Source organism: Lytechinus variegatus, chromosome 1 (genome assembly GCF_018143015.1).
Source record: "Lytechinus variegatus isolate NC3 chromosome 1, Lvar_3.0, whole genome shotgun sequence".
NCBI lineage: Eukaryota > Metazoa > Echinodermata > Echinoidea > Temnopleuroida > Toxopneustidae > Lytechinus > Lytechinus variegatus.
The window spans coordinates 20,162,793-20,188,735 of NC_054740.1; the positions used below are offsets into that span (position 1 = coordinate 20,162,793).

General features: G+C 34.7%; 1 protein-coding gene across 1 annotated transcript; it reads right to left on the bottom strand.

The window, feature by feature from the left end:
• Positions 1 to 905: 905 nt before the first annotated feature.
• LOC121408600 (gem-associated protein 5-like) lies at positions 906 to 25,759 on the bottom strand. Its single transcript, XM_041600126.1, has 26 exons — positions 25,385 to 25,759; positions 23,175 to 23,365; positions 21,677 to 21,873; positions 20,448 to 20,643; positions 18,862 to 19,018; positions 18,070 to 18,282; positions 17,370 to 17,455; positions 16,779 to 16,858; positions 16,136 to 16,269; positions 15,448 to 15,521; positions 14,424 to 14,983; positions 13,807 to 13,949; positions 13,033 to 13,204; positions 12,452 to 12,588; positions 11,317 to 11,538; positions 10,660 to 10,804; positions 9,721 to 9,828; positions 8,745 to 8,837; positions 8,140 to 8,277; positions 7,389 to 7,536; positions 6,833 to 6,952; positions 5,896 to 6,112; positions 5,275 to 5,407; positions 4,095 to 4,255; positions 3,598 to 3,748; positions 906 to 3,272 (listed from the first exon to the last, which is right to left on the bottom strand). The coding sequence occupies exons 1-26, from the start codon at positions 25,691 to 25,693 to the stop codon at positions 2,359 to 2,361; spliced, it is 5,199 nt and encodes a 1,732-aa protein (XP_041456060.1). The 5' UTR covers positions 25,694 to 25,759; the 3' UTR covers positions 906 to 2,358.
• Between the last annotated feature and the right edge of the window lie 184 nt (positions 25,760 to 25,943).

A 25,943-nucleotide genomic window follows, 5' to 3' on the forward strand; every position in this document is an offset into this window, starting at 1 on the left:
AGCTCATATGATATTGCTAAGCATACCTAACTTTGCTTGGGATACAATGATGAAATTGCAGTTTCTTCAAAAATCAATGTTTGTCAACCCTCAACAAATAACTTTTAATGGCTGATAACACATTATGGCAAGGAACAGTTTAAAGGACATAATAATGATCTTATATATATATATACATGTGAAAATAAGATGACGAATGAAGGCAATAAATAGTACTTCAAAATAAATAAAAGGTTTCAAAAATATTTATTGAATGATAATGCCATGATTTGATCAGCATGTAACACATTTTTGGCAAAGCATATAAAAATAAAACAATACAAACAATACATTTATATCTGGCAGCTATGGCAACCTAGTTGACAATATACTTCTATTTCTTCAGTGGCCTGTTTCATAAAGATTTATGCATATACTTAGTAGTATCTTTGCCATGTTACCATGGTAGTTATAACAAAGTAAACATAATAATAAGTTGTCCATGCAACAGGCCCAGGTGAGTGACTGAAATCAATAAACATGATTAATTCATGCTTTTCCTTTAATAGCAGACAGTTAATAAATATCAAACACTTAGAACCACAAAACAGCTAAGTGGTATAAAATATCAATATGACAGAATGAGTGAAGATCTTGCTCTTAACAACTCAGAAAAAGACAAGCAAATAACATGGAAGTGTCTCATGAGCAAACAATGACTTTCACTTGTTCATTTGTTATGAGTCAATTAGATTCAAAGATTGTGTTGGGTCATAATAGACAGTGACAATCACCGTTTGTCTAAAGAAGCATTTAGGCAGGAATCATGAGTTAATGATTGTGGTTCTACTCTCTACTCACATTTTTTGCCTTATTTTGTTGTCTTTTGTGTTTTCAATCCTGGGGAATCCACATAGTATACATAGTATACAATTCTGAAAAAAAATCTTTTCGATTTATTGAAATCACACAGATGAGTTGCCCTTTTCTTTTCTATCTTTAAATATGACAGACACAACATACTGGTATCTCTGCCTAAGCTAAATCAGGAGACCACAAAAATCTTTAACCTTTAGAAAAATTTAATAAATGTTAAAAGACATAATTACATGTTTTGTATAATTTAGTCTGAATCATTGCTTCCATTTGGGAGGCGGTTATCTAACCTACAGTATGGAAAGTTAACTTGAGAAGACTTTATTGTATTTCAACTGAATTTTTGTGCCAAATTGAAATGTGGATTTTTAAGTCTACCTTTCTGCATATTGCAAAGTTAATAGAAATTATCCCCTAAATTAAAATGTGTGATCTTGAAATAATGCTGAGTAAATATTTATTAGATATGTACTGAGCATTATTTAAAGATCATAATCCTGTTCATCAGATGGTGAATGCCTTGTCATAATTTAGTCTGGAAATTAGTGTATAATTTCATATTACAAACCTCTTAAAGTTTCGAATGGACAAATAAACCCCATTCTTATTTTCAAGCGACTGTATTTTCATTTGATGCTCTATTTTAAAACAATGCTGAAAAAATCTATCGGTACCTCAACTGGATCATCATGCTTATGAAAACAAAATACTGTGAATGGTGTCTGTGATATCCATACAAACAGGTTAACTGGTATGTAAACTTAAATAAATTAGTAAAATACTTGATATATAACTAAAATCTTCCTGTACATCCAATGAAAATAATGTAGAGTTATCCAAAATTAATGAGAGACACTCTTAATGTATCATAATTTGAATTTGTAATATGGGCTGCACATGATTTTACAATTTTTTGTTAAAATCAAATTAAAATCTCATCTTGGAATAACAGTAATAATTCATATCAATAAAGCTTAAAATGCAACAATCCTTTTTTGTTTTGCACTCCGCTCTTAAAAAAAACAAGACTCCTGTATTACTTTCTGCAGTCATTTGACTCTTCTTAAGGTATAAAGGAACATTGTGCTACCTCTTATTGCGGCAAATCAAATCTTGGAAACAATAAACTGAAGTGAAACCCAACTTAACCCAACTAATATATTATTTCATGGAGTAAAGGTATGCATAAGAAAAGAGAACTGAAAAGTTACTGACTGCTCACAAATCAGTAAGATTTAGGACACAATCATCCCCATGCTCAGCTTTTTCCCCAAATAGCACACTTTATTTGAGAAGATTTTAACAGTTGATAGGCTCCCGTAATCGTCAATGTTTCACTTTGGCAGTGGAGTGGATGGATCTCGATATAAATGTAAATGATTTCAGTGGATAAGGATTTCCTTTTCACATAAACTAAAAAAAATATATAAGCCTCTGCATTGCATTCTGTCTCGCTTGCCATTTATCTTTCTCTCTCCTTCAGATACGTTCTGTTCCATGGTATCACTGCTTGGTTTCTTTGCATGAATCAGTCTGGAGGAGCTTTGAATATAGAATACTGAGGACAGAAGGTAGTTCATTTATCAGGATACTTCTCATGGAACTTATCAAGGGAGCATCCTTGTCAGGGAGGCATGGCTGTTGGCCACCAGCCCAGTAATGCTGTCCATTCTTTGCTGTTCCTTCAATTGCTTCATGGTTTATTTGTTCAGCTGTTTGAGAGCATTGTTTATTGCTACCGGCCAATTTCTCACTTCTGATATCAGATGGCAGGACTTTACAAGATGTTCTCTCTGTAGCAGTACCTGCTTCAGAGGTTGGTTTGGTGGTCAAGGTTGGCAAGGTACCAATAAGTGTTGGGCTTTCTGTAACATCATAAGGACAACTTCTTCCATGATCAATACCATTCATACTCCTTTCCTGTTCTATTTTGGAACTCTCACATAGCAAGGCTGGGACTTGTATTCCACTAATCCTGCTAAGAATTGTATCAACCAACTGTTCTTGTGTCAGACCCTGGTTAGCAGCATGAAAGGATTCTGATGTCATTGAGGGGCAGTCATCTTGTGATTCTACAAGGCACGATGAAGACATTGTCCATGATGAATCCCTGAGGACGCCACTCTGGAAAAGATATCGTTCAGTTCTGGGATTCAACATCAAGCTATCATCATGGGTTTCTTGTTCCTTGATGACATCATCACCTGCTTGTCCATCTTGTTTTCCAGGCAAACCCTTGAAAACGCCATCATCCTGTAATTCTTTACCTTTGTCCAATCCTGATGGTCCATATGACCGTGAAGTTTTCATTCTTGTCTTCAAGTGATATAGTTGAGTGACTCTGAATTGAGCTTTGAGGTTAAGCAGTTTTGGGTTCATATCATGTTGGTCACTTGACATCATCACAGACTCCTCACCTTTAAAATGAAATAGCAATGAAATATTAAATGATAGTAATCATTCTCATGAACGATATGTGTCGCATAGTTAGCCACAGTTTGTGTTTATTTTTCAATTTTCAAAGAAACAAACAGACACAGAAAGTTAAGATATGTGCATGTTGCTACAATCTCTCCTTGCTTATAGGTGATCAAGAACATGTTTTTAATTCTTATTTGTCTTGAAGTCACAATTTTTTTATTGCAAGGCTATTACATATCATTTGGATGAAGAATGAATAACTAAACTAGCTTTCACAAATTCTTTTGATTTCCTACCAAACCTTCCTGTATAGCTAATTACCTTGAAACATGGTAAGCTGCAGGACACCTATTGCTACCGCTGGATGACATGATGTATGACATAGCTCCAAGGCTTCTACAACATGACCCATCATCACCTCATCGGATGAACTAAGAACGTGCAATATCTTCTGTGCAGCGCATCTCAATACCTGGAAATACATGGAAGCAGATACATACCCTGTACACTTACTCAACTTGCCATTTTCTATATTTGTCTGAATATGTTCATAAAAAGATATGAATAACATTTTTAATGTGAACACTGATAGCATATTGCAGATAATAAGTCATTTATGAAATGGAGCCCCAATGTGAAAATGAAAAATATAGGCAAATATATTGCCGGGCACCGCTATACTAGAAAAACACTTTTCTGTGAACTAGTGACATGGAGAATTACGGCCACATGAGGATTGGAAAACAATGCATGAAGTATCTTTTTAAAAAAGAGGAATTTTGAAATATTAAATCAGAACAAAACGAGTAAAACTATACCTTGTTGATATCATGAGCCAAGTCATATGATGTCTGATCCCTCAGGCGCTGTAGATCATGTGACTGATCACATGACAATCCTGCTCTAGCAAGCATTGTTTTCACCAACGGAGCCCCATCTAATGTGGGAACTGACCACATACAACTATTATCACTAGGCTCTGTAATAAAGAGAATGTGAGATGGAGAATATCATCAGTTGTACAACTAATTTTCAGCTAGTTTCATAGTTTCTAAATTAGGCAAGTTATTCTGAGGTGTAACAATTTTTTGTTTTACTTTAATCAGAGAAGACACATACAAGATAATCTCTTGGTCTATGGTAAATGTGAGCATTACATAAAATCTTTGCTTCCAGTTGTTATCATACAATACAAATAATATATAACGTATATAGAAAACACAATACATCCTAACGATAGAATTCAATATTAAACAACAATTAAGAGAATAAAATAGGTGGTGATATTAGCTTCATAGCTGCTAAATAGAAATTACTTTTAAAAAAATAAAGATCTTGTGCTACCACACCCTAAGCCTCACTTCCCTTTTATTGGGTGGGAATATCTACTACTCAAGGAGATAAAATTCTGTCCCAGTCAAAGTTATCATGATATCCCTGTAAATTAGATTCAGATTTCACTCTACTTTATTGTGCACAATCAGAAAGGAAACACCCTTAGTTTCATATATCACAAATTAGTACCATGCATTTGGCAAATGCTTGATTGCATTTCTGCACCAATGAAATGCCCCCCAAATATACTGCTGAGGCAATTCGGTGGATTCACAATGCAGTGCATCATCTATTGGTCACAGCAGACAGGCCAATTTCTAACTTTGGGGTAGACATCACATGCATGCGCTGTCTATTACTGTGATGCTTAACAATGAAAATCATATGGCAAAAGTGGAGAAAAAATTCACCAAAAACAATTGAAATTTTGCAAATAATATCTCTCCCACCTCCTGGACCCTAGTTAACAGCACAATTTCATGCAAACCGCATCGGCTAGTGAAGCATAATGCACATGCGCAACAGATGTCGACCTTTTTCCCATAATGCATTGCGAATTTCGGCCTGTCCGCTGCAGCCAATAGATGGCGCATTGTATTGTGAATCCACCGAATTCCTGTACTAAAGCATGCAATCATTTATAATAAAGTGAAAGAGTCTTACTTTTCCATTGAATATCAGGAATGCTCTCAGTATAGATGTCTGTATGGCTGATATCATGATCCAATGTAAGGTATCCTTCATGAGTCAAACAGCAAACCAGAAGCTCATAGATCATAACAAGTGATGCATACGCCTGAGATCAGAAAAAATTGTGGATCAATATCTTTTAAACCTTGATGATATTCAAGAGAAATATTTCTCCAACAAATATACAAAATTTTACATTAATCTCTTTTTGCACCAAGAACACCAATTATCCAGGTCTATAAATTATATTATCAATCATTACATCATCCTATACAGAAGATAAAATTACCAAAACTTCAATTTTCCAGAACATTTAGGAAAAAAAATTAAGTCATCTATTTTCCCAAAAAGATACCTTGTTAAAATAGAGGACACAATTTCTTCAGGCATTCTTAAAGTTGTAATGGCAAGACATACAGAATATGAATTCTTTACATTTATTTTTCTAATATACAGATAACTAGTAATATTTCAAACCAGATATTGAAAAAGAAATAACTTATCAAAACTAATTTTGATTGATAAAATCTCCTGATTTGATACTTGCTTATGAGATTTTTTTGTTTTACTCTATGGTTTAACAATAAAATGTACCTGATATTTCTTGTCAAGTGAGAAGATATCAAGAGCCTGCTTCCATTGACCAGTCAAAAGACTGAGGTTAAGGAATCTAGTTGCTATGGATACTACTAGCCCTTCCTCTGTACAGCCAGACAAGATGGCAACATGCAGGGCTGTTCCAAGAGCTGTCACATCTCCCTTCCTGGCTAGTAACTTTATAGCATTTATAGGCTGGTTCAGGGCAAGGTAGCTGGAAACAAAATGAAAACAATCAGGGTATTCAAGAAACTTATCTTGGGATGGTGAATACAAAAGGGAAAATGTTTATGATCAGAAACCCATGCCCCTCCCCCCAAAAAAAAGTAGAAGGCCCAAACCTGCAAGAATCCCGATTATGATCTACAATGATCTAAACATTCACATAGAGAAAATGTCAAGTAAAGTATGTGGAAATATAGACCCTTCTTTTAAAATATCATTTGAAACTATTTTTCTAATGTTCTGTGTTTATGTCAATAGAATTGCCAATAATCATTCTGATATTCCTGGTGGGTGTTTCATAAAGCTGTTTGTAAAGTTACACACGACTTTATGAACAACTGGAACATGTTCCTAGGTCATATATCAATTACATATGTATAGCACAAGAAAGAATCACTAGTCATGTGCAAAGTCATTCGCATCTTACAAACAGCTTTATGAAACACCCACCAGGTTCAATCAAGATTAATTTGCATGAGTTTGTATTTCAGGGTAGTTTTCTATGAAACTAATTGATATAAGCTACTGAAATCCTTGCATATGATCGGCTCAGAGCAAATTTATCAGAGAAAATCACTGACAAGGTGCTTCCTGAAATACTCCCCTGGTGAAGCCTGGAAGCTCCAGGAAAGTTGGTCTGCAAATGGTATAGGATCAAAGAAATAACACCAATAATGGAGAGAAAACAAGGAAATCTTGATATCCTTACCATCTAGCTGCCGGTTCATAGCTGTTGCTACTTTCAAGGTGGTTAGCCCAGGCCAAGTAAAGGTCATGAAGAACTGGGTCAGAGGGCAATAACCTGACTTGGGCTAGAGTGATTGCATCCCTGCAATACAAACAATGAAACCCATTAGAACTACATGTATGTAATGCTGCGGTAATAGTACTATGCAGATCACATTCAAGAGAATTGATATTGAATGTAGTGCAACAATGCAATAAAATTAGCTCTTCTCTTGATGATCATCAACGCAAAACAAATCTGATTGTGATCAATGCATCAGGGATACCACTCAAGAGTTGTTAAGAGAGCCTGAAAATCATTGAAAATGAAAATTTACATGAGAATGAACATTTGTACAAAAATGTACTTCATACATATATGTCTTGAAAATAACTTAAAAGCCTGAATTCAGGTTTTGGTCCGAAAAGTGGCATCCCTGATCTAGGGTATACTGTATATATATACCAATAAGGGCTTTGGAAGGTAATCATTTTTTCAACAGTACAATAATTTGTAGTTATAATATGATATATTTCACCTGAACATTGAGTTCTTTTTAAGGATAGCAATCGCCTTGTAGACCTGATGACTGATAAGATAGAAGGAGACAGCACGATGAATCTGATCTTGAGATTCTAACTGCTTAGCGTAGGCATCACAGGTCTGTAGCCATACATCATGTCCAGCTGTGAAACAAATCAAAATGTGAGACTCTGTGGGGTACAAATATCATTCTGGGAAGTTTCATACTATAATTAACATTTAGTACATCTCAACCCAATTTTACTCTTTATTACTTGTTCAAGAACGACTCAGGCCATGTTAATTTGAGAAAACTATAACTTTTTTGAAGTTGAAAAAAAAGACAAATCATTTCAGGAAAGTCTCACATGGGTCTCCCGTACCCACATTATGGAATTGTCACATATCGGGGAAATTATTTTTGGTAATATCAGAAAACAGGAGGAATTATCTTACTTGGCTTTTTTAAAACTAAAAACCACTACGGAGTGCAAAATGCATGACTTGCCTGTGCAATATCAGAGCATACTGCATGCCTTGTCAAAATCTGACAAATCCCCCACAGGGTTTTGAACAAAACTACTGTGCAATAATATCATGCTGTATTGCACAGTCTAATGAATAATGATCATTAAAGATAGTAATTATATCGTATGGCTATTCTTCATAAGAGGCCAGAAATGCTCTTCTCATTAAGACCAATACCATGGAATATTTCTAGTCTGCCATCCTTAGCCACCTATTTTTTTATATTATCATTGACTTACCTAGGGGAGCCATAGCAACCAGCCAATCAGTAAGCTGTCCTTTATTGATAGCCTCCCTAAGTGTTTGAAGAATGTTACCTTTCCATAGATGAAGCTGATATCTCTGATCATAACTACCATTCTGATCATGCTGACATACTGAGGGGCAATATAACAAAATAGAAACTATTTAATATCCAATACTATGTGGTAATCTGCTTGGAATTAATAAGTCACAATCAACTGGAGATAGTTACGATTCATTCCAATACTTTAGTGGTTAAAAAAGTTAAATAATGAAAGAATGTATGACAAAAATTGATTTCTTTTCTATTCATTTGTTGCCTTTCTATCATGTATTTTGTGAAGGCCTACAATATTTTGAATTGCAATATCAACATACAATAATCAGGTCAATGAAATTATACCTCACTTTTTGCAATCCAAGTACTATTACATTTTTTGTCAGTGTGAGGGTACAATATAATCTCTCTAACTGATAAGTGAAAAATTTAAATACCATCCCATCAAGGTCCGGTTAATATTCAATTACACCAATTTATCTTCTGAAACTTAAAGAACTGTTAGCTTCATTGTAAACCATCTTGATCAACAGTTTTAATTACCTTCATCATTAAGCATCTTAACTGCCATCTTCCGGTCAACGAACAAACCAATATGGAGGGGAGGTTGGTCTGAAATCTCATTACTGCTTGACCCTGAATAAAGTCAAATATGAAAAAAAATTAATACAAAACATTGAATCACTAACTGTTACAGAGATGCCAACCTGATCAAGAACATTTGTATTTTAAAGGCTGAAAATCAGTATTTTGGTAAGAAAATCAAAATTTTCACAGAAATATCATAGAACACTTAAACTGAAACTTAAGAAATCAGTTATTTGCATGAAAAAGCCAGTATCCTTTCTTATTTTTTTCAGTAATAATTACTGAAAACCAGTAATACTTTGCAGCTCTATTGATACACGGCAATTAGGCAAAATATAAAAACATTTCAATTTCATAACAATAAGCCTATGTGCATGATCCACAAATTGAAAATAAATATTCTCCAAGGTTTATGTATTCATGTAGTTGTTTACTGAATCTGATACAATAATATATTCCATTCTGGTAGAGAAATTATATGTTGTGATTCAGTGTACTCCCACTTAAACACTGGAGGTTTCATCAAACGATCACATAAGCCTCCTTTGAGATTTCCGTGAATGGTGTTTCTTCAATGGAATGTACAATCCGATACCTTATGGGTAATTCAATAAATATGTACATCTAACCCCCTCTATATGGGACGTTTCAGAAATTATTTGTCTCTTCTTTTTAGTTCACAAGAAAAGTTGCAATGCTATCAAAGTAAAAAAAGAACTGCAAAAAATGTTGGACACACAAAATGAGTGACTTTTTTGATGGAATTGGCCTCATTTAATTCAATAAAATATAATATATGACTAACTGAAATAAGCAATAGTGATAACGCAAAAACTTCCCTTAAATTAACCCAGTAAATATTGAATTATCAATTCCAGTTTGGTACAGGAATCACAGGTCTGCACCCAACGTTCATTAGGTTCATTATTACCTTGTTTGAGATTGGCTAATTGAACACAATCTTGTTGAAGGAATGCTTTCCCTCTGTTATCCTGACCAGCGTTGGATGGAAACAAAGATTTGAATCTCTTGTGTCTCCCTGGTGATAAAAACCCAAAAACAAAAAATTAATTTTGTTTAAATCATATATCACATGTCATTCTTACAACAGTCCAGTTATAGCACAGATTTTGATTCACATGATACCAACTTTTATAAATCCGCTAAAATCAATATATCAACACGCCAAACAATTTGTATACTGATTAATCAATTTTATATCAAGTGAGTTCTGATTTAATTGAAATCAACTTGCACAAAACTTACTCAAATCCTAAAATCTATGTATCCCAAGCACAAACAATCATCAAATTTACTTTATTAGAAGTCTTAGGATGTCTTGCAAGAAAATATTTGCAATCAATTGCAAATATTCTGTTGCAATTTTAAATTTTATTGATCACTTTTAGTTGTGGCAAATCAGATTACACTCCTTGTTTCATGGAGCAGATTAGCAATCAGTTGCAAATTTGTAATTAATTGCAATACATTTGATTGATTTAGAGACTGAAAATAGACTTGCAATTGACCGCAGGTTTCTCACAAAGCCCCAATAATGTGTTTACAATAATGCAGCATAATTCCACTGGCATTAACAGGCAATTGTTACACATTATGTACTTTAATGAATAAATCCTGTATTTACTTCACCTGGATTGAGTGCAGCATAAAATGGAAAAATTCTTGCTGAAGGAAATTAATGCACTGCAGATGGATTCAATCCGATGACCCGTTAAGTGAAAGACGAGTCTGAATTACTATAACAACAACGCATTCAATGACGCCACATACATCTTTGTGGGTAAATGAGAAAAATAGGGTTGTTTTTTTTCAATTTGTCACATTTGACAGCATTAAAAAAAAATCTAACCTTTCTTTGATCCAGGTACAGTCATGTCCTTGAATGTACCTTTGTCTTGATCTCTTTCAATTTCTTCTTCTTTGGGAGCTAATCGATCTAAGATGGCTGACAGAGCATCACTTCTCTCTCTAACTATGCATTCTTGTTCATTTGGCTATTGAATAAAGGACAAATTACAGAATGTTTTAGTCGTTGAAAAATTCTTTTTTATATTTGCTGGTCTATCAAAGAAATAATGAACTAGAAGTTTCAACATTTTTTTTTTAAATAATCATCATCCACTCACTTATTCTTATGAGAGGCTCCTTTTGTTTCACTTTCATTCCTTAAAAAACAACATAACCATCATGATGACGATGAGAAGAGTAATTTTGAAAATCTATGAGTATCAAAAATATACGCTGGCAGTACAAAGTTGCAGTTTCATACTCATAATCAGCTCAAATACAATTGACGTTATGTATGGAGATTTGTATTTATGAACATCAATAAAAGTTTTCTTTCACAGAATTGAAAATCTCTTCTTATAAAATAATTTGAAAATTCATAGAGTGCAACTACAATATATATACGCATGAAAAGGCTGTTAATGTAACAGAGCATTGCTACAGCACAGACACACAATGATATCATATGTATTATATTTATAATGAATATTTCTTATACCTCAGAAACAGAAGTAGCTTGGTCATCTTCCCTTTGTTCTTCCTTTTCTCTTCCAATCCTTCCCTCAATCTCCTCAACCTGAGCTAATAGTTCTTGTTTCTTCCTCTCCAGTAACTGTCTAGCATCCTCAACTTCTCCTCCTCTTGACATGGTATCTCCTTCAGTTTGATTGGCTGGTAGAGTTCCATCATTCAGCTCTGTGTTTGATACTGGTTCATCAACCTATCATGTGACATAATATCCAATCAAACTAATTGAATCAAATCTAAACAGGAATTGTTATCAATTTAATAAAATGTTTAAAAATCAAGTAGACTTAAATTTTATTTTTTTTGTATATAAATAGTAAAAACTAATCACATATTACAACTTGCATTGGTGAAAAGGTAAAACAAATGATAAATGATAAGTCCATAATTTATTATTTGAAATAGACATGAAATGAAATACTCTGAAAATTTGCTTTGCCCAATTGATCGCGGGCCCGGCAGCCGCTATGCAGCGCCAGATCGACGAGGCTCTATCCATTTTAATCATTAAACAGGGTAGCAGCAACTCCCATCTTTTAACGTCTTTTGGTCTGACGTGGCCGGGGTTTGAACCCCCAACCTCCCAGTTGTGAGACGGACGCTCTACCAACTGAGCCAACACACCAGTTGTGTTTTAATATTTTTTACTGTAACTTATCACATAAATGTTCGAAGTACAAGTTGGAGATTAAAGAAATACTATACGAAAGAGTAACTGAGTGCAGAAGAGGTCTCAATAGGTTTCTATCTACATTCATATATCCTCTCAGAATGGTAGATTGTTAAAGTAGGGCTTTAAGCAATATAAAGCCACCAATTCTGTGACCCAACATGGCCATGGTATCTCTGATTGTGCCCTTATAACTGGCCTCCATTCCCCTTCCATTGGCTTTGGAAGATGTTGTGCCCTTTCTGATTCCCCTCTTGTGTTACAAAATAAGAATGTTCCTATAGTAAAATGGCACTAAAAATATAGAAATATATGACCTGATAAAGTATGATAGGAAATCACATTGAACATAGTTACTTTGGGTGTGATATTTCTTTCATAACAATACTTCCTGTGCCTCAAGATCTACAGAACTATTTATGTCTCCTTGAAATACCTTGCTTTGTTCATCAGTGGCTTCTGATAATCCTGTTGCCAAGACAATATCGTTATTAGTATTCCCTTCTTGGTTATTCTTGTTTTGTTGTGGTTTCTTTCCTTTCTTTCCAGCTCTTTTGAAAGGCTTCCTGCTGCCTGAAAAAAACAAAGTATTAGGGATTCCCGGCTGATATGATATCATAATTCTTATTTCTATAAACAACATTGAAATCAAACAGTCATATGTCATTCAATCCCTTGATCATTTCCTCTCTCCCGAAAATGAAATGATAAGCCTTTGACTAGAATTAATTAATATTTGCATACAACGATTTTTCCATCAAGCATTTGGAAATAGATAACACATTGAAAAAATAGCCTGACACTAACAATAAAATATATCCCATGAACAAATATACTCCAAACCAAATAAAGATAAAGACTATGACAACATATTTAATGACTATTATAGAGAGTTTCTAGCAAAAGCAACACATAAAGGTATATTTGTAAAATTCTTAGACATTACACTTTATCAAGTGTTTATTCAAAAGCAGAATATTATCATTACCAAAGTACAAAAGTGAAATATCATCTTACTTTTTGGAGGTTTGGTATGATTGACCTTTGACACGTTCCATTTCATGAGACAGAAATCCTCCCCTCCCGTCATGATGAGATCTGGGTCAAAACAAGACCAAGCGCAGGAGAACACACGACCCATGTGACCTCGGAAGTTTGCTATCGGTTCTCCTTTCAAGACGTCCCAAACCTACAAGGAATCGAGGAACCAAGGGTAGTGAAATTCTATCATCACAGCATCAAAAACAACAATTAGGATTCCATCAACCATGCCCAACCATGTCAGATATACCAAGAACACTATAACAGCACTCCAGGAAGATCTATACCATTATTTCTAAGGGATCTTCACAACTACAGACGTTACACCAATACGAAACAAAATCTTGTTCATTCCTTAATTTTGAATGACACAAATGCACTATGGGAACATTGATATTCCATGATTATGAAATCTGTTAATATTTATATGTTTATATCTAACAGGAAAGAGCAATTGAGGAGTAAAAGCAGTAACACCTCCCACTCATAAAGAGCCTTTAAAGACAAAATCCATCTGGATATATCTGTTTTTGAACCTGCATAATGGCCTCATATGGGTGGATGGGAATGGCAACTACCGAACCTCATCTCATAGCATACCACTGAACTGCCAGTATTCAAGATTCTTAAAGTGTACACATGTAAAATTTTTATATTGTCTGAAAAAGCTCCACTAATTGGTGTACATAACATAATTGCTCATAGACAATTGTTATTTTATGAGTATAATAGATAAAATCTTGCTAATACCTGAGCTGAGTTGTCATAAGACGTAGAGACAAGTCGACCATCACCATGTGGGCTCCAGGTCATATTAGTGACCCTTCCTGTATGACCGGTCAGTGTGCGATAGCTGGACGTTATTGGTACAGTCAAAGGCTTTCCTTCTTTACCTAAGAAAGTAACAGCATGGAGATTACAATTACCTTTATGAAATTCTAATCAATGATCATGACATCAAAGTTTTCCTTCATTACCAACATGAAAAATGTTATTGAATTCTATTGAAATTCTGGAAATTATAATAAATGCTTGTGATAAACAGACTTCATATAGTCAAAACAGTGTAAAAATTTCAGAAACTAAAATTTTGCAGATCTCTTTTCTCTGTCTTATGAATTAATTGAAACAACATAATGATGGAGAACCTTAAAAAAAAACTTGATGAAACATCCAATCAAAAAGAGCAGTGTTCTCACAATCAAACCCCATTGTAACTCTAGTCCACAATTCTATGGCATACATTGCACAAAAACTATTATTAAAATTCATCTCATGCATCTTTTGGCATCTGGCATTCCATAAAAATGGGGACTAAGTTAATCTAGTGCTAGCTTTAATAATCAATGGGAGAATATTGCACTTACCAAGAACACTTGACAAATCATAAATCTCCACCTCATAATCATTAGACCCTGATGCAAGCCAATACCTCCTCTCTGACTGACCATCAACATCAGTCTTCTCAGACAAACTCTCACTGGAATCCTGAGGTACATCAGTCTTCTCAGATGAGCTCTGAATAGAATCCTGGGGTATACCAGTCTTTTCTGATGAGCTCTCGCTAGAGTCCTGAGATTGACAAGTTTTCTCAGATAAAATTACACCAGTTTCATGGGAGAAATTATCACCAGTCTCCTTAGACAATTTCTCAGTCCCATTCATAGCAGGATCTGTTCTTGGATCACAATCATCCAGATCTTCAAATTCTTTGTGAGTTTCCTCTGATGCTGTTTGCCCTGTTGCTTCTTGATGATTGTCAGGTAAAGCTTCCTTCAATTCCGATTGGTTAGTTTTGAATTTCCCAGACTCTGATTGGCTGGTTTCTTCATAGTAAGGATACCATTTGAGACAGTTAATGATTTTACCCTGGACATGAATGGTGCAGAGGTGATGGAGGTCTGGAGAAGCAAATACTTCAATTGACCTAAGAGGACATCAAAATGAAAATGTGTTAACACTTCTATCTAAGTAAGAAGCATTAACAAAAACTGAGATAAACAAACAAACCAGGGATATGCAACAACATAGGTATTTGTACTTCGGCATGATAAATAGGAATATCCACAGAGCTGCCAACCTCTGTTAACCAAAAAACATACTGATCCATAATTAAAATCATATTTTGAAGGGAAAAAACATATTTTGGTACAAAAATGGATAAATTACACATATGAAGCAGGCCAATCAAATTTAACACAAAAACATATTTTGCAAAAAAAAAATCAGTTTTGGTCAATTTTGATTATGAAAAAAACATACTAAATATCGTTAAAACATATCAGCTGGCAGTTTTGTATCAAGCTTACTAAATATTCTATGAATAACATCACACATCTTTAAGATAGTGTAATACTTAAATGTATTATCAAAATATATGAAAGTACTCACCCATCCTCATTTCCAATGGCAACAGCTTTTCCATCTGATCTCCAAGTAACATCAGACCTCTGAGGCAGGAGATGCTGAAAACAGATGAATAATAATTTCTAACAACATTTTTCTTGTTTTCGACATGAGTGTCAATGTTAAGCAGAAAATAGAATTTCATGGAGACAAACAAATGCAAAACAGAACATGGGAGTACAGTCTAACATCATATTGATAAGCAAAGAACAGATATTGTGAGGAATAAATGATAATAGAATAAAAAAATCAACTGGCAACAAGATGGTGTTCGCAATGCAGGCATCACCAATTTCCATTTGAACAGATATACATTATAATATGATACTATCAATATTACTACTTAATTATAATAACTGGATTCACATTTCCCTTTTCCAGAAGAAAAAAAGCAAAACTAATTAGTCATGCACCTAATTTCATTATCAGAATTATCATATAACCTGCCCTGCAATGGCCATTTATCAGGTTATACCTTGGGTTCACATGTTCTCTTTTTCTTATCTGTATGTCTTTGCTGATATAAAGTGCTTTACCAATTTCGGGTTCCCAAAACAATCAAATGTCTTGCAATTAATCACAACCTGGTGATTGCTGATGTGCTTCTTGAGTGTTAACTTGTCTGGTAGCAATTGCAATTATTTCTTTTCAACTATGATTGCAAGTATCTTACCTTGTAATTGTTTGTCTGCTTGATGAGGGTATTGATGTTGACACTTTCCTGTTCTAGTTTGGTAGGGTTATGTTGATAAACTAACCCTTCACCTCCACAGCTGTAAATATGGTGGGACTGAGAATGATTGCCACCTTCATAGAAAGAAGTGAAACAATGGTAATCTTTAAACTAGTTTCTTCCAAAGGAATCATGTCTGTGACACACTTAATCTAAGCATCTCTTTTTTGGGAGGGGATGTTTAATAAAGCTTTTGAAAAAAATGACATAGTTATGAGAAACTGGCCTTAGAATAGGGAGTTCACAATTGTGACCAAATAAAAGTCCTAATATTTTGTTTAAAAGTATGATTATATTCATAATTATCCTATAAAATTGTTTCATATCCTTAGACTTCTGTTCACTACAAAGATAATCACTATCACAATAGCTTTATAGATCTCAGATAATAAATTCAGACGAGCTGAAGAAGTGTCTTGGATCGGACGTGAAACTGTATTCTCGATTTCAAACAGTAAGTCCAGCTGATCTGACTTAATTCTATTTCTTATTTGTCTTTCTTCTTGGATGAATCAAAACATACATCATCAATTTACTAAGAAGTGAAAATAAAGGACCAAACAAGTTTGATTTAGTGACTAACTTGGTTTGGGACATGGAGGTCCCCAGCATAATGAGTAGATTGTCTTCTTGTGATAAGTCCAGAACTGTTGAGGTGGTTTGCTAGAAAGAAATGAAACAGATCATTGAATAAATTAGTTCGGACTAGATTCATACTAAATTAGCTCAAAATATCTGCACACGCAACAATACTGACATGAAAGCAACCCATTCAAACTAAAATGGGACTGTTTTCATAAGAAACGGTAATCAGCAAGAATTCCATAGAATTTGTATAAATAGCCAATTAAATGGCATAAATTTAGTAGTTAATTACAGAAGCTCTAATTTTTCACTCATAGTAACAACCAATTCTATGGAACATTGAAATGATGCAAGGGAAATATAATGAAAGGTTCATAAGACAGAACACAATCCCAGAGCATAAAGCTTAGTGATTGATCACAAGTTTGATTTCAATGACTAAGGTACATTGCGGTCAATGCAATCAATTGCATGTATAAATTTAATCACAATCAATTTCTATTTACAGGCTCTGAAATAACTTTCTATCTCTCTTTCAGGGGATGAAAGGTGGAAGGTATTCACTGAATCATAATGAAATGAAACCTACTTGGGAACAGAGACGTTGAAGATACCAACTCTTCCATCATCTGTACCATAGGCTAGAGAGTTCTCCCTGGTAGGATGCCAGGATACCTGGTAAGGGATGGAAGAAATTACCTTGGTGGTTATAAACTATTATAAACTGGTAATATGGATCCTAATCAAATGATTGGATGAATTCTATCAGGTGACCAGTTTTATCTTGCATAACAGGGAATGTCATTTTTCACTAGCCAATAGAAAACAAAAATCCAGATGTCTAACAAGTTACCAATCAAAAGTACTATTTAACTTGCAAAGTAATTGTGGTAATTATCACTAGGGAAACCAGCCAAAATAATAGGAATGAAGTGTCCCAGAATTAAGAATAGATAAATATTAGATTGAGAATAGAAGAATGCTAAGTTGTTTTGAAAGCTGCAATTCATATTGTTTCTGAATCCCTCTCTGGGTTAACAACATAAGGAGTTGGTAAATTAATCAAATGATATTTATGTATTCAATTTAATTAGTACGGTAATGCACATAACTCAGTCGGACATTAGTCACTTATACGCCCTTTGTAACTTCTAAACAGTCCAGGTCATGCCTGGCTTTGCTTTGTTTGTTCCAGATTGTAATAATCAAAGTTTCTTCTTCCCAAATTATGGGTATATATCCTCAAATTGACAAGATGAAAATTCCAAAATCAATTCAATGAATCTTACCACTGTGACCTTTGACTTGATCCCCTGCCACAATGTGATGACATCAAAGACCTTGCCTCTAGCCCCAGTATTCCAGACCCGTATCATGTTATCCCCTACACCTACAGCAAGTCTAGCAGGGTCTAGGGGTGAAGGTACTATACAATAGACAAATCCACCAAACGTTGGAAGACTCCACTCGGACTGAAGGGTCACCAGGTTCCAGCAAATCACCTTTCAGAACGAAAATAGGATAAATCGTAGAATTGTTTAAAGAACTACTTTAAAGTTGACACAGAACCATACAAATTGAATTTTTTCTTATTTTTTCCTTATTCTATAAGGACCTGTAAGACTCTGATGACACCCATGAAAATTCAAAAGTTGGAAGGGTAGATTATAATTACATAGATAGCTATGTGAAGTAAGTAAAGTCAGTTCTACAGGCTCAAGGGGGCAACAGCAGGACCAGGGGCCTGTTTCATAAATAGTTGCAACTGTTGTAACTTTGCCAGTATGGCAACTACCATGGTTACCTTGAATTTGATTGGCTGCTGAGCCCTGTTACAATGGTAGTTGCCATAATTGCAAAGTTACAACAGTTGTAACTCTTTATGAAACGGGTCCCAGGTCTGTACTCTTAGGCAAGGGCTTTAGTCAGTGTGTCGTAGCTCAAGAACTTTCATCTTTTTATCTATTTTTTTCCACATAGCTGTATATCGTCATACAGAGAAGGAAGGCATGAAGGTCTTCTTTTATCTTTCAACTCATGGGACGTTCTCATTTTACAAGCAATGATGAAAAAGGGTTTACCTGTCTGTCCATAGATGTAGTAATGACCCTGTCAAGGTCACCTTGTCTACCAGAGACGTTAAAGACCGATCGCTGATGAGTACAATCTCCCGGTCCTCCAAGTATCTCCCATTTAGGCTGACTTGGTTTACTCAGGTCCCATACAATCACATCACCACTACACATTTAAAAGTTGGCAGATTGAAAAAAGGGAGACAAATATGCATTTGATTTCTGGAAACTAATTACACAGAAATTAGTTATTCATAATTTTCCCTGCAGTTTGTTATAATTAAGGCATAGTCATGTTATTTGTTTTTATTTTTTATATGATACATGCATGATGTGATTGACCATAGAGAAAAGGCAATATCTATGATGGTGGATTGGTAAAGTGATTGCTATTTAAACCAAGTTCAAAAATGACATACAAATTAAAATGACTGAATAATTCAATGAAATTTAAAAAAATGTCTAAAGTGAAATGTGATAACTGGAGAGTAATCAAATAGAAATGAGTTAATCAGAATATTCATTTAGTTTTCTTATAGTTATACATAAACAAAGGTCTTCAGAAAAAAAATCATGCTTTTGTCCACCATGTCCACAAATTGGATGTTTTTTATGCTAACAGACCTGGGGGGTGTTTCACAAAGATTTAAGTATGACTTAGAGTCGCACTTAAATGTCTAGTTGCGCGCAGTATAAAAGGCATGACAGCATTGGTCAGATCACGCCAATAGGACGCGCACTACTGCGTATTGATCAATAAGATTGCGCGTTGCATTTCATGTACGCGTCGACATTTAAGTGCGACCTAAGTCATACTTAAATCTTTGTGAAACACCCCCCAGACTATATAGTTTATCATATGTGGTTGGTCACAGAAAAGACACAATAATCATAATGGAGGGTTGGTAAAATGATTGCTATAAACCAAGTCGAAAAATGGCACACAAAGCAAAATTACTTATTTGATGATATTTCTATGGGTTAGAAATATGAAATGACTGAAGATGAATAAATTAGGAGATAGCTTTTAAACTGGATGATCAGATAAATTATATTTGTTAGACATATAAACTTTTAAATGTTATTTTAAACTAGTCCCATGTGGTAATGTCACTTAACATATATGTTTGTCCACAACACAATATATCATATCTAAATCTATCAAAAAATATAAAAACTGAAATGATTTCTGCACTTTGAGGATTAAAATCTGTTATAAGCAAGTAAATTGGTTTACATTCACTTGGTCTAAAATCAAAATTGACTTACCTGGCAGATAAATGTATACCACATGGGCTAAAACCATTTGGGCTAAACCTCCTTGGTCTAATATCAATTTTGGTCTACACTAAACTTGGTGTAATACTCAATCTATTGAATTTTACTTTATTAATGCAAAGTTATTTATATATTATTTTGCACTTTGTCAAATGAATATTTGTTTCATAAACACTTCATCTATAGACCAAGTGGATATTAGACAAAATTGGTATAGCCTACACATGATTGGGCTCAATGGCAAATTACCTGTAGACAAATGAGACCAAGTGGATTGACATAAAACAGAACAGAGTGGAATTCACAATCAAACTTACCCATGTGAGCTTGATACGAGTTTGGATGGCTTATCTTGAGGCCAATATAAGGACACCCAAACCCTTGATTTCATCCCACCTTCATCTCCTCGATCTCTGGGTCGTTGACCTCCTCCTCCTCGAGGGGGAAGGTTCATGACCTTGAGAAGTCTACCCTGACTGGTGCTCCATACACGAATGGTCTTGTCTCTACTCCCTGGTATAAGACAACAAAGGGTTCATTGGTTAAGCATAATGTAGTACATGGCATTGGTCTCCAGACACAGACATTTAGTTTTCGTAACTAACATCGTGCATAAGGGCAGAGTCTAAAGCAGCGAGACTAGATTCACAATGTACTGTGGCTGCCTTTATACAGAGAGTTTGGAGAGTCTAGTCTTCACTCCAGACATGGTGCAATTGTTAAAACATTAAAAATTAATGTAGTAATCAAATACAGTATACCACTGTTTCAAATGTGGCACAAAGTTTCATAATTGATCAGAGGAGATCTTTTCCTGAATAATTGCATTGACCATAATGCACTATAGATCACAAAAAATTGTAATGTGTTATTAATCACAACATTTTGTTTTACAGGATCCGAGTATCATTCTCTCAATGAAAATACATCCAATATAGATGATAATAAATGAAAGCTTAGTAGATTTTATCATGAGAGCAAGATATTTTGTAAAAATTATACACTTTCCGTATATATTTTCTATTATAATTATTTATCATAATCGTTTTGTGTATAATTTTATTTTCTTCTGATATTGTTTATCTGTTATCACTATGTATCAAAATTAGTCGTGTACAGTAGTTTGTCCTAAAAAGAACAAGCAACCTGGACTTATTTTTATTCTATTTCCCTTTGATTTCATATCAAATAATTATAAAGGTATACAAAAAAATATGATCTTTATTATTCAATTTACACAAGTGAGTGTATAGCTCATAGTACTTCATGTCAAAAATCAAAAGGTCAACATACCGTAACTATGGAGAACATGTTCCATGACATTTACTCCACCAACAATTGGTCCACTGTTAACACCATACACTAAAGGAATAACCAACTTTATCCCTGGATTTAACACTAAACCCTAAACCTAGCATAAAACCCTATTGCAACCCTAACCCTACACCTTAGACAAAATAAAGCCTGGAGCAATTGTCGCCGGCACAAATGTGTCACCAGAGAACAAGAGAGATTGAAGAAGTTCTTGTCAAATTTGTTTAATCACCTGATATTAGGAGGCATCCTGGTTCTGTATGTTTGTCAGAGTCTTCATCATCTGATTTATTCTTCAGGAATGCATCCTCTCCAAGGAATGGAGCCCATGCTATGGATTGAATCTCATCATTATGACCTCTTAGATGCTGAAGAACTTGGTTCTTCTTGGAAAGTGCATCAACAATAAGAATCTTTCCATCCCTATACCTGAAAGATATAATTGCATATAGGGCTGACTTTACTTGAGTGCTATTTTTCCAAAGTCCATTCACTTGACACCACAGAAATCTATTCAACTTAATAAAGTTTTTAATTAGATGTACCGGTAACACGTAAGGCAAAACCTGGTTGAAAAGATTGTTTTGACTTGGTCAATTGTTTAGCCTGTGAAAGGCAATCTTAGCAAGTTTCATATGTGGTGAAGATTGTATTTTGTCACCAGACTCATCAGTAGGAAATGTTCTGATGAGGAATGATTTGGGTTTTCTTCTCTGGCATATTCATCATCTTTTTTATCCTTCTTGCATAAACAAAATTTTTTTTTTTTTCTTTATTTTCCTCTACATGAATAATTCAGATCAACTTATTGTGGATGGATTTAGCCTTTAAACAGTGGGTGGAGGGTAGCAAATGCACAAAGTAGATGTGTATTTGGTCTTGAAGAGAACCCCATGATCTGTCTGACAACATACATGTATTTGTAACAAATGGACCACAAACATTTCACAGTGTTAGATTAAAGGGTTGTGAGTAAGAATACATCAAACGGCTTAGAATTCAAGAGATCCTAATGCTGAATGAAATTAAAATTATTTGAGTTCAAGAGAGAATGCAATGCATACCCCAGAATGAGCCAGGGTAATAATATCCAAGTCCTTTGGAAGCGCATAGAGACGTTATTTATAATGTGTTATGCGCTATACAAGAATTGTCTATTATTATTATTATTAATGAATGGGATGAGAGGGTTCAAATTTCAAGAACATGTGAGATTAAAAGGTTTGTACTATTAAATTTAAGAGAGAATACATACCCCAAAATAATGAGATCAAAGGATTAAAAAAGGATATATACCCCCCCGGAAAACACAAGATCAATTGGTTTAGAGTTTAACAAAGAACATATTCACTGGAATGAATGAGATCAAAGGGTTACAAGTTCAAGAGAGAATACATACACCATAATGAATGGGATCAAATGGTTTACAGCTTAGAGAGTATATACCAGTATAAATGGGATCAAAGGGCTCAAAGTTCAAGAGAGAATATATACTCTAGAATGGATGAGTTCAAATAGTTTACAGTTCAGAGAGAATACATATCCCATATTAAATGGGATCAAAGTGTTTTGAGTTCAAGAGAGAATATATACCCCAGAATGAATTGGATCAGAGGGTTGAGTTTAATGAACGTAGCCAAATGAACAAGATCAAATATTTGAGATTTAATAGAACATATTTCTAGAATGAAGGTACTTGAAGGTCATAAAGTTTTAGAGAAAATACTTACCCAAGTGCAACAATCTTGCTATCATGAGGGCTGCATGTGAGACTGTAAATACAACCTTTCTCTGGTCTCAGCAGCTTTGCATCATCTTTCTTTGACGATTTGATGTCCCAATAGATAAGATAACCTTTCTCATCTCCTGCTACTACAATGTCAGTATTAGCCCTTGACCAATCCAGTGCTGTGATTTTATTCTATAATGAACAGAAAAATAGTCTAATCTTACTTTGTGACTTCACCAAGGAACATTAACATAGTCCAAATATCACCATAACTGGTATGGTCAATGGCAGACATAATACTGATTATGTACTGTAATGCAATCAGAACTATATTCAAATAAAGAATAAAAATAAATCCTCTAGACTTGAACAGGATATTTTTGTCCTTACGATATATATCAGGGGAAGGGGTGTAACATTAATTTAGGCATTCTATTGATCCAATCTGTGATTGATAAGTAGAAACAATGACCATGATAGCTGCAAATGCTTTGTCTCAAACTTCTAAATTATATTTTCTCTTTAATACTAAACCAATCACACAAATAAAAGATTTATGTTCATTGCTAGCCTATACAAAGCAGTAAATTAAATTACGTGATTAACACATCTATGTTTACATATTCATGGGTCGGGATTGCACACAAAAAAAGGGAGATTAAAAATCGAGGGCGGCAGATGACCCAAAACAGGAGAGTGGGCAGAAAACATGAACAAAGGATTTAGACTTAGAGAATAGAGAGGAAGGAGAAAGAGCTAGAAAGGTGGTGGACATGGTGGAAAAGGAATATTAAACTGACTTTTACTGAAATAGAAGGGGCTGTACATGCATGTGCTTCAGACAGAAGAGCAAAGTCATGGGGGTAGGGCCTAAACATGTGTATGTAATGAAAATCACAAGAGGTAGAAAGAGTGGCCAAAATATCTAAGGTAATCATCATATCATGTACATGTCTGGGTCACATTAGATTATTACTTGGTCATGTTAGTGAATCTAGTTCTTTAAAATTTAACTTAATAAATGAATAAGCTCCTCCCCATCCCCTCCATCAATGGTGCCATGTAAATCCAGGACCTTAACTCAAGTCTGATGATAAGGGGTTTAGGGGGGAAAGTTAGGAGCGAGGGGAAAAAAAGGAGACTCTTTTTTTACTTAGCCTGGCCCCACTCATTCTATGAACAAGGTTATGATATAACCTTGTTCTCTGTTACTCCTCCGTGTGGTGAAATAAGGTTGGCTATGTTTGGCTTAATTTATTTTCTCTTTTTCTTTGGGACAAATGCCTGATTTTTTGACACTGTCAGGTTCCATTACAGCTATTCATCATATTTGGCTCTTAACAAGTAAATTTGATTCTTTAAATTATTTTTTCTTAATTAAAAATAGAGATTGAAAAACTACAATTGTTGTGCCATATTTACTTTCCACCATGAGGGCGTACACAAAAATAAGCCCAAAATTCAAGTTTTCGAGCGCCCTGGTGAATACAAAAATTACCCCAAGTTACTAATGAACAATAAATTGAAACTGTATGGAAATTGATTTTTTAAATTGTGTGCTGTGTACAGCATTGGCATACCATAGTCCTACCTGTAGATTCCCTACAGGCAGTATGGTAATGAACCCTTGGGCCTGGGTGGCCCGGCCCTGTGCCACACTGCACTGACTGACACTAGTACTAGCCAACTACTACGTCCTATATTATTTTATAGTATAATTTTATTCACAAAGCTCAAAGTCAGTGCAGAGGCGCACGGCCAATATTGGAGACTGTCTCCAATGTGGGAAATTATCTCCAATATCAGAGACTTTTGTAAAGAATTTGGGTAGGCCTATCTAATTTCAGAGATAGTCTCCAGTTTTGGAGACTAATTTCCTTTGTTTACATTTGCGGCAAGAGGATTACATGTACCTCATGAATGATGAAAAATTGCCCCTTTTCACCGTCTACTTTTGTTTTGATAAGGATTTTTGTTGTCAATCACACACAAAACAAATGGGCTTCTGACCTCAGTGAGACAAAATTTTGGGTGGAAAAAAATCATGCTTTTGTTGGTGTTGTTTCTTTTGTCTTTTTGCAAAGGAAGTCTCCAATGACTGAGTCTGTGCCGGAGATTGTCTCCCCTATATTGGAGAGTCTCCCATATTGGCCGTGCGCCTCTACTGGTGTAGTCAAAATGCAGAGTAGATCAATCATCAATGCAATCTACCTCTTGACATTTTTTCTCGCTTAGAACAGATTTGTTTTTCGTGTCCCAAATTTTTATAATTCCATCATCTCCAGCACTAGCACACAGACGTGCATCTCCATCGCTGACGCCGACAGTTCGGCGGAAAGCGACAGACGTTACCCGCTCTGCGTGCCCACTCAAACTTCCAGCAAATGTCGGCGGGGAAACGGTCACATCAAGAAGCAAAACTGACGACTTTGTAGCAAAAGCTAAAGTTCCGTCTTCACTACAAGAACTAGCACTAGTCAAATACCAATTAGGTGAAGGTGGCAGTATTTCGAAAGCCATTCTGAAGATTTAAGGTTAATAATTCATTTCAGATTCCCACTGGGTGCGCGTGCATCTCATGTGGAATTGAGATCATATGGGAGCTGACATTTTTAGGCTCTTTCAGTATGGTATTTATATATCAATAATATTTAACTTTAAATCACACATATTCATCCTTTTCAGACTTAAAAAATATTATATATAGATTTACATATTTAAAACTTCAATTTTAAAATTTTCAATGTGACTTTATCTTACTAAAACATGA

What these genes read in the sequence shown, in the direction of transcription:
- LOC121408600 (XM_041600126.1), bottom strand. Translation starts at nt 25,693, where the DNA reads ATGGCTTTCGAAATACTGCCACCTTCACCTAATTGGTATTTGACTAGT. An exon ending in GCGAGAAAAAATGTCAAGAG is followed by an intron (nt 23,366 to 25,384) that starts GTAGATTGCATT and finishes TGTTCATTATAG; the next exon opens with AATAAAATCACAGCACTGGA. An exon ending in CCACTGATGAACAAAGCAAG is followed by an intron (nt 11,539 to 12,451) that starts GTATTTCAAGGA and finishes GTCACATGATAG; the next exon opens with GTTGATGAACCAGTATCAAA.